We start from the raw sequence: 10,482 nt of genomic DNA on the forward strand, positions 1-10,482 counted from the left end.
CTTTAAAATCCAATAATTTTCTTGTCAAATAAACTAAAATTTTCAATTTCACTTTCCCAACAATAATTAATAACTACAAGTAATCTTCTAAGATCACGGACTAGAAGATTAGCAAATCAAATTAATATCTTATTTTCATGTCCACGTTTGATTTTGTAGCCATTGCTATTGAAAATGAAAGGTGCAATAGGTTCCTTTTTTGCCACAAATTATCAAATTCATTTATTTCAAGCCGGCAATTTGATTCTTGTATATATTACTCTTAATAATTTAGGTTCCTATCTATTTAGATTTTTAATTTAACAGCAACCTGCCTTTAGTTTATGTGTGATTCAATAATCTTATAATTGAACAAAAAGCAACCTAAATTCTGCAAGAAAAGTCTAGTTTGGCAGCTTGTGTGAAAGTAGCTTTCAGATTCTAGCAATCTGAAATAATCTACTAGTAAGTCAAACAATTTAGGGAATAAGATATTTATTGAATTCAATTTATAACAAGCCAGTGTTTTCAGCTCCATAGATGGCGTTTTTGAGCTTCTCTTTCACTGTATTCTGTGTTTTACAAATTGTTTCTGCACAGCGAAAAACAGTTCCCACTGAAGGTGTTTGTCAAAATGCCTCTTAGTCATATTTGCATAGTAAAACATTTACTCTTTTCTTCATTTTCCCTTTCAGTGGATGCTGTCAACAAAATAATTAACCATTGGAACCTAAGAAATAAGCTGAATTTAAGCGATGATCCGTGTATTGAAAACGCGATTTGGGCTCCTGATTCGGCTAATCCAATAATTGCTTGTGACTGTGTTGGGACAGTTTGTCACATAACGCATTTGTTAGTTAATTCCTAACCTATACTACTTCCTAATGTGTTTGTTTAAGTTTGATTGAAGTAAAGATTGGAGCTTTTTTTTATTTGATTCAGGAAAATATATGCTCTGGACATCTCTGGTGAAATTCCTCAAGAACTATTTTTGCTGACAGAGTTGATGGACTTGTAATGATACTAAAGTTGCAATTTTTTCAATGTTTATAATTTCAATCATTAAATTTGATTTCATCATTTATATGATGAAGGAACTTGAATCAGAATGTGTTGAATGGATCCATCCCACCAGAAATTGGGCTGCTGTAAAAAATGGAATACTTGTGAGTTATCAAACTATTAATGCACAATCTCTCTCCTAAATATTGCAATGATCTTTTGATGTTTCAATGTGGAATTGCAGGGCTCTTGGCATTAACAATTTCACAGGCTCGGTGCCTGCAGCGCTTGGTAATCTCACCAGATTGCGCTCTTTGTGAGTTATAAGCTGAAATCTTGATCTGATTTTAATCATCTCTCTATGCTTGTGCGTTGCTTCTCGTCATGATGCATCTGTCTTCTTCTTGTTAATGCGATGCAGGAGTTTTGGCTCAAACAACTTGCAAGGAACATTACCTCGCGAGTTGGGAAATCTAACGTTGTTAGATCAGCTGTAAATAACTTATTTGCTCACATTTTTGTTCAGATTTATGCATTGCTGCATTGCATCTTGTGATATTTCAGTGTCATTTGATGCTTCAGATATATTGACAGCAGTGGATTGAGTGGACCAATCCCTCGAGAACTCTCAAATCTCGCATCCCTTCAAACAATGTATTTCGTGATCATTCTCTTAAATTTGTTTGTACCATGCTCGATATAGGCAAAACCATGTCGATGATAGTTGTCGTGATTTCAGATGGATGTCGGATAATGGCTTCACAGGAAAACTCCCTGAATTCTTGGCCACTTTCACTGAACTCAAAGATCTGTATGCATTGTGGCTTCTCTTTTGGTTTCTGCTTCTCTCCATTGCTTTTTCTTTTGCTATTTCATTCTGAATCATGCTTGTTCATAGGAGAGTTGAAGGAACATATCTCGAGGGCCCAATTCCCAACAGTTTCAGTGCTCTAACAAAACTGGAAAACCTGTAAGAATCTTACAGAAGATGCATATTTTGTGAATCACAAGAATGTCTTTTCTCTCGTACTTTCTTCACGCACATTTCTTTTCAGGCGAATTGGTGATCTTAACGTCGGTGAAAGTGACAGTTCTCTTGATTTCTTAGAGAATCTGACTAGTCTCTCCATATTGTAAGCTCTTAAAATCCTCTGCAAGAGCTCTCTCAGTTACTATTTTTGTTTCTCACACTGCACTTCTAACAGATCATTGAGAAACTGCCAAGCGGCCCAATCCCACAACGGCTGAGCACTTTCCCCAACCTTACATTCTTGTGAGTGCCTCCCCACCCACCAGAATTTGATCGTGTGTTTGTTCGTATCTCATATTTGTATGGGGTCACCAAGACAGGGACTTGAGCTTCAATAAGCTGACGGGGCAGATACCGGCTTCATTCAAGGATTTTTCTTCACTCAAGTATCTGTAAGTGAGCGAGCCATAGCTTCTCTGCAGACAAAAGTTGCATCTATGAGAAATTGATCTCTCTCTTCATCACAGATATCTTGGAAGTAATAAAATCGATGGGGTTTTGCCTTCTGATATTGGTTCAAAACTAATTGCACTGTAAGCCCAAAAACTCATTTGCAAATATATGGAATTTCATGTTGATTTCGTCTTGTTTTGAACGAACGCAGAGACGTATCTTTCAATCCTCTTACTGGAAATATCCCTCTTGATTGGAGCCATGTTTCCGTGTAAGCCATCTCCATCCATTTGCAAACTTGTTTCATCACAAATTCAACTGTTTCTCTGAGCTTCTTCGATTGCAGAAACACAGTCGCCACTTCCATCAATGATCTCAAGAACCAGTAAGTAAAGTCATCATCTAAGAAAGAGAGATGATCTCAAGAAATACAAATCTTGATTCACTAGTTGTGCTGCAGGAAGGCCTCTACCATGCTGCAGTGCCTTGATCAAAACACCAACTGCAGAAACAAAGCTCCATCAAGTAAGCAAGTTTACCAGTTACTACTTTATTCAAAACACAATTTTTATGTACATTTGATGATTCCTGTTGGAGGTAACAACCATTTTCTTGCAGCTACATTTGCTGTCAGCAGTGGTGGTCCGGAGCAAGCTGACACAAATGGCGCCGTATACGACGACGACTCGGAGAATCTAGGAGCAGCCTCGTTGTACACAAGCAGCAGCAACAAATGGGCAGTGAGCAGCTCCGGAGTCTTCATATCCAACATAAATGGGCCAATTTATATAGCTCTAACAGACTCCCAAATCGCAAACACTCTCGACTCTGAGCTCTACAAAACAGCAAGAATCGCTCCCGCCTCGCTCAGATACTATGGCCTCGGCTTAGAAAACGGAGTCTACCGGGTGGAGCTCCATTTCGCTGAGGTGGTGATGGATGACAACTCCGCTTCTTGGGAGGGCCTAGGCCGGCGTCCCTTCGACGTCTACATTCAGGTATTCGGTTATTTCAGTCGGTTGTTTTTCAGAGTCCGAACTGACTCCGTGAGCACAATGCAAGGGCGAGAGAGTGTTGCAAGACGTTCAATGCCAACGTGACGAACACGTTGACGGACATTCATCTGATGTGGGCTGGGAAGGGGACTTGCTGCATTCCTCGGCAGAGCACGTTTGGCCCTTTGGTTTCGGCAATTGCTGTTTCTCAAGGTCCTTCAATGTCTTCCTATCATCTAATACACTCCCTCGTACTTTTACTTTATTTTCGATCTCCATTTAATACATTTAACATAATTTTATTAAATCTTGTGCCCAAAAGAAATGCATTCAATTTTATTTAGCTATGCGCAATCGTTGGTGATATGTTTGTGTACGTGTGCAGTGTCAGCGTACGAGGATTCGTCGAAGGGCGAGGGGAAGCGGGTGGGGAGGATTGTGGGGATTGTGTTTGGGTGTGTAGGAGCTTTGGTGATAGCATGTGGTGTTGCATATTTGTGGTGGACTAAGAAGGATTCTGGTGACAAGAAGATTTACACACAAGCTCCCAAAGATTAGTTTGCCTGCTGCTGTCTGTATGTTTATGAATTATGATGAATGAATCATGTTTGTTTTAGTTTATTGTTTGAATCGAAATCTATATATGCTTGCTTCCAATTGTGTCAAATCAAATTAGTTTATACGTTCATCAAATATGGATAATCACATAGTTTGTGCCCAAAGGCATTCCCCTCAAAATTTAATCATGATACAATTTGAATTTAATGCTGCTTCTAGGAATTAAGTTATTAACTGTTATGATTAAGTTTCCTTGTAACACGATGATAAAGAAAGTAATGAATATTCACGAGGACCACAATTCCACAACTGGGAGTAATACAAACTCAAACAAAGACATTCACTTGTTTCGTTTCTCATACATTTAATTAGGTTTAATTTGTTATATGGACTTCATTTGATTCTAAGAAAATGGTTTATTTGACTTGTGAAACCGCCCACGAGTCACATACATAATAAAATGGTTTATCATATTCCTTTCTCATATTTGGATTAATTAATACCGATCACTATATTTAGTTACTAAATGACTCAGCATAAATTGATGATTAGGCATATATATTGACATGGTCTAAAACATAAATGACTAAGTAATTTCAGATGCAAATTATTCTAAAGCCTAAATGTAGAGAATTAAACTAATTTGGCATTTAGCTGTTCACTCTAATCTAGTATCCATACAAGTAGAAAGAGTCTTAAATACAACATCTAGATACACAATTACTCCTATTATATTAGTGAGAATAAAAAAAATGGATTAGTGTTCTAGAACAAGAACCTGAAATCGCAAATAATATTACATAAGATGATTACACCATTTAAATCTCTCACAATCACTCTTCACCTCAATCTCTCTGCCCTCTTCCCCAAAGTCATGCACAAATGCGAGCAAACTCACATCAAATACATTGGAAATTACAAGATTTAAACAAAAAGTAAAATCTAACGTTTAGAAAAATTTACCAAGAATCAGTACGGAGTATAGTAGTAACCAGCAGGTGGTACTCCGACTCCGTTCACCGGTGGCATTCCATACGGCATTGGGGGCTGTACGCCAGGAGCGTAATATCCACCCGCACCAATCTTGTTCAGACTAGTCTGGCCTTGCATGCCGTCTCTGTGATACTGCTGCCATACCATCTGCTCCTGCACCAGCAACTGCTGTTTCTTCTCCATGTCGGCCATCTGCACGTATGAAGGGGGCGCGATGCTTAAGGACGCAGCAAATGGATCCTGCCCAACGGCCTGGACTGTTCCATCCGGTGCAGGGAGTGCCAAGACTGGAGTTTTGCTCGCTCCAGGACCCGGCAATGCAACGCTGCTGGCACTTCCACCACTCAAGTGAGCAGTGCTCACATGCTGCCTAACCATTCCCTGATCATACATGCCATTCAACAACAACGGATCAAGTCCACCACCCATTGCAGCCTTTTGCTTAGACAAATGACTAGCAGTTTCAACAAGAGCCAATTCCCAATCGGCCTTGCCTGTCTCTGCAGCTGGATTTTGCCAAGCAGAAGTCACCTCCGACTCCCCATTCGGATGGAATGCTTCCCACGAGCCATTCCCATTGTTCACCACTGGTCCAGCAAACAATGCCAGAGCAAATTTATTCCCTTGATCATCAGCACTCACTCCCTCATCCCTTAGATCCAGCAGATCGCCAGACTCTTGAACGGCAGGCTTAGGAGGCTGAGGCTCGGGTTGTGGTGGGGGAGTATGGTCCTCAGGAGGTGGCAGTGCCTTAATCTCATTCATATCTGGCACCGGCTCTTCCTCCACTGGAGGAGCTGGCAGTGCCTCAACCTTCCTCTCTGGACTCTTCATTGCTTTAGCCCTATCCCTCACAAATTCCTCCAAAGTCTCCAACAATTTTCCAGTAATTTTCTGAACTTCTGGATAATCAGAAGATCTTGACACGCCAATGTCCTTGCACCAGTTATAGAATCCAACCAACTCGTCTATCTGCTTTGCTGAGCTAGAATAAGCATCGAACGCCTTCACACAATCCTGATACTCCATATCAAAGAACTTGTCCAGCAGCATAGCCAAAACCTCACAGATATCAGCATACAACTTGAAGCTCTCCTTAACAATTGTATACAGTGCAACCAGAATCATCCTCTCATTCTTTGCCAAACCCGTTGGCCGGCAACACAAAAACCGATCCAACAGCCTCTGCAAATGACCCATCTTCCCAAAGATCCTCTCAGGCGCCATATCCCTGAGAGGAGTAGCATCTTTCCTCTCCTGCGTCGCTTCCCTCACATCACCAGACGACCTTGATCTGCGCATTCCATACGGCTCCTCCCGATACTCATGGCTATACTCGTATCCACCCCTATTTGATTCTGGTGGAGATCGATAGTTATATCTATCATCTCTGGCCCCAGATCTCTCCATATCACCTCCATTCCCGCTCTGCTTCCGCTCATAAATCATCATCTCCAGCCTCTGATCCAAGTAGAGCGCATAGGTCCTCACAAAAGCCGAATGATCCCAAGAGCTGGAGTGCGCCTCGTCGCGGAAATCAGACATATTCAACAGCCTAGTCCCCCTTCTAGTAGCATACATGATTTCCTGCTGGAAGACAGCATCCCCTTCATTGAGCAATCGATGAATAAGCATCAAACACTTGAGAGCCACAATCCAATCACGCGTTTTCCCCAATCTTTTAGACACGGCAACAACACAGGCGCTAACATACCCACGCGAAAAGGAGGTCAATTGGAGAATTTCCCTTATGTACTTCTCCGAAGCCGGATCATCATCGTGACTGGTAGCTTTGACTATGGCTACTTCCAGCTCCGGCGCCATGTTGCTCGCGACCTTAGCGATCCCGATGCTCGTCTGATCCTTCACCGCCCCGATCGCTTTTCGTATTGTGCTCGGCGCCATGGCTTTAAGCCGATCTCGTCGATACCCTACACCAAAAACACAATTTCAACACAAAACCTCACTCGCTAGAATCAATTCAGCTAATAATCCCAAATTTTCAGCAACTTAATCAGCCAAAATTAACCAAATCAAATAAAAAACACACACACAATCAGCTCATTTTTCAACGAAAACATAACCTTCCGGCGAACAAAATGAAAAAAATCAAACAGATTGAGCCTTCAATTTATTCACCTTTAAAAAAATAAACAGATTCAGATCCGACCGCGAAAAATCAGCTGGAAGTGAATAAGCAAAAAGGAATGAGGTTAGAGGCGCAGTAAATTGTGAAATTTGAGGTTTGAGAGAAATCGGAATAGCGCTTCTCTCTCTAGATTTGCTGCGAAGTTGGGGAGAGAGAAAGGTATAAAAATGGAATGGAGTCCAAAAAAATTACTCTAGAAAAATAGAGTGAGCAGAAAGGTAGATTTAAATGGTGCAGTGAGATCCGGGAGAATCGCGGCCGTCCATTTCTAAGATCTTTTCCTTCTTCTTCTTCTTAATTAATGTGTTTAATTTAATTAATTTATGTATTTATAGTGATTGATCCAGTGCTTAATCTTAATGTAATGAAGATTATATAAATTAAATAATAATAATAATATAAAAAGGGAAGTGGGGGTATGGATTGGCGGTGACGTGATGCTGCCCATTTGAGTGTGTGGTTTCAGAATGCCACTCTTTTTGTAGTTGTCGGTGATGCACTTAGTGAATTTTGTATAATTATATTATGGGCTTCTAAATTGCAGTAGTATTACATCATTAGCAGCCTCATTCTGCGGCTTTATTGCAAACATCTATTTTGTCCGGCCACACCCCATTTATAGCTGCAACCAGTGCCGAAGCCAATAATCTGACGATGGAGTGCCCATATTTGTTTAAATAGTTGTTTTGCTTTTTTTTTGTTCAATGTCATCAAAAATAGGTGCACGAGAAATAAATAGTGAACAATTAGAAGACGAACAATAGAAGCTATAAATATTCATGGACTGAGAGTCGATGTAAATTACTCCCTCCGTTTCATAACAGGAGTCACTCCTTTTGTGGGCACAAGTTTTTTAGAAATATAATAAATAGTGGGTTGGAAAAGTTACTGGAATATGAGATCCACTTTTTTATAATAATTTTATAATAAAATGTGAGTGAAGTGAGTTAGTGGAATGTCACTTACTTACCAGTTATGGTAAAAATGAAGTGTGACTCTTATTGTGGGACATACCAAAATGACAAAGTGTGACTCTTATTGTGGGACGGGGGGAGTAATTTTTATCCTTAGAATGTAAAATTCATTAATAGATAATTTCAAATTAAAATATCGAAAAAAAATAAATATATACTTATGTAAAAATATTTACATATTTATGTATAAATAAATATTGATGTGTGTAAAATTCATCGAACTCAGGCCTTTAATGTAGTAGGCCGGATAAAATTCCATCTGCACAACCTATGTATTTGAAATACTTCGTATACATATATTATACTCCCTGAACAATATGCACTATTTCCTTTTTCGTCCGTCGCCAAAGAGTATGAACATTCCAATTTTGGAAATCTCTTCTCTCTAATGAGGTGGGACTCATTCTCCATTATCAATATTTATCTATCTCCCTCTTACTTTACCAATAATGCATTAAAACTCGTGCCGAACCCAAAGTTCATACTGTTTGGAGACGGGGGAGTATATAGGTATACTTCAAATTGTTGAGGGGCCCAAGGGCCCCCCTAGCCCCAACGTTGCTCCATCACTAGCTGCAACCTAAGCTGCTAGTCGCTCTCGGTGAGTCGGTGGCTGAAATGCAGCCTTATTGCAGGCCGTTATACTCGCTTCATCTCATAAAAATAGCTTTTTTTTTATTTTGGTTCGTCCTACAAAAATAGTCTACTTCTATTTTTGGCAAAATTTTTCTCTCTTATAAGGTGGGTCTCATTCTCCATTAACGATACTTTAATAACTTTTTATTTCAACAGCTCTCCTACTTTACTAATTTTATATTAAAACTCGTGTTGTTCCCAGAGCTCTATTTTTATGGGACGGAGGTGGTATTTAATTTAAATATTTTTTGATTAATAAATACCATGATGGAAACGTTGGTAGAATTAACATATGCGTCGATGACGTTGAAGTTCAGGATTGTGAACTAATTGTGGACTTCTATTTGAGCTTGCTATTTAAATCAGCTGGGCTAGTTTTAATTGATGGCTCGTTTATGTTTATTGGTGACCCAATCCGGATTTGGCCCAATACTTAAATGGATGCTCCAATGGCTGCCACGTATGCCACCTCACACGGATCATGACGATGAGCCGTTGGATCTAGGGTGTGTTTGTTTGTGGAGTTAAACACTCCCTGAGCCGTCTCGACTCCTCAGTCTGTTCACTTGCCTCTCTCTCTCTACATGCTTTCTCTACGGCTTCTCTCTAGAACTTTTTCTCTCTCTCGGAAATGGCTTCCGATCTTCTTCTACGGTGACTCCTTCTCTGTTTTAGTGAGAATCGAGTGTGCATCTCTCAACTCCTGTGTTGATTAGGAGATTTCTTTGGTTTCGAACGGTTGAGTTCGATTCTGGCTGTTTGGTGGAAGATCCTAGTTGATTTCTTAGATCCGTGGGATTTGTGTGTTCTTGAAGCCTTGTGGCTGTGGTTGTGAGTCATTTGATGTGTGAGGTGGCTACTGTGTTGTAGTAATCGGAAACCTTAGGTTTTGGGGTTCGATTGTTTCACTGTGCTCCCTTGAGATTTGTTGGAGAAGATTGAGGAGGTCCTTGGCCCTGTGCAGTCGTGTGTGCGACCTGAGCCATATCCTAAATCTTCTGTCCTATTTCGTTCTTGTCTTTCTTTTGCGATGTAGATCCGAAAGGATCTTGTATATTGTGTTACTAACTTGTGTATTAAGTGTGCAGGAGATTCACAGTGTATAGCTTGTGATATTCGATCGGTTCCAGATCCAATATAGGCTAGGGTTTATTGTAATCTCGTACTCATTGCATACGGTTCTAGTTGTAATAAATATCTTATAATTGGCTTGTTCATGACTGAGATTAGCCATCTCGGTGTTGATGCAATAACAAAAAGAGGTCCCGATAATTAGTGAATCATAAGTGATCTGATCCCTACAAGGATGAAAATGTAAAAAAAAAGGCTGAAGCCAAGAAAGCGCAACAGATGCATGCTAACTTAATCTATGTAAATTTTGTTTTAGCACTTTTAATCTATGTTTTTTGTTGTAATGTTTTCGATCTATGTTATTTTCTTCATATTTGCAATTTATTTATTTTAGAATTCAAAAATTTTAAAAACACTAATGCTAATTGAAATGATGTAAATGGTTATTTAAGTTGTGGTTGTTAATGAGACTAGCCTTATAGTTATTATAGATGTTCTGGTCAAAATAAAAAAAATGTTGATATAGCAAAAAAAAAATAATGAATTGTCACTAAAAATAAAACTAATTTTCAAATTCTTATTATATAAATATATGGAATATAGAACTATTGAACCATAAACATACCCATCCATCCAAAGTCTATCATACTAAAAAATGATGTAAAATTTGAGTTTGGTATAAATGACTGGAGTTAAATTACT

The 10,482-nt window shown here is 39.3% G+C and overlaps 1 protein-coding gene and 1 pseudogene across 1 annotated transcript; one reads left to right on the plus strand and one right to left on the minus strand.

The window, feature by feature from the left end:
- The first annotated feature begins 455 nt into the window (after positions 1 to 455).
- LOC121757036 lies at positions 456 to 4,056 on the plus strand (annotated as a pseudogene).
- Positions 4,057 to 4,670: 614 nt separating this feature from the next.
- On the minus strand, positions 4,671 to 7,294 carry LOC121759382 (probable clathrin assembly protein At4g32285). Its single transcript, XM_042154942.1, has 2 exons — positions 7,090 to 7,294; positions 4,671 to 6,881 (listed from the first exon to the last, which is right to left on the minus strand). Exon 2 carries the CDS (start codon positions 6,853 to 6,855, stop codon positions 4,927 to 4,929), a length of 1,929 nt encoding a protein of 642 aa, XP_042010876.1. The 5' UTR covers positions 6,856 to 6,881; positions 7,090 to 7,294; the 3' UTR covers positions 4,671 to 4,926.
- Between the last annotated feature and the right edge of the window lie 3,188 nt (positions 7,295 to 10,482).

Source organism: Salvia splendens, chromosome 12, assembly GCF_004379255.2.
Source record: "Salvia splendens isolate huo1 chromosome 12, SspV2, whole genome shotgun sequence".
Classification (NCBI taxonomy): Eukaryota; Viridiplantae; Streptophyta; class Magnoliopsida; order Lamiales; family Lamiaceae; genus Salvia; species Salvia splendens.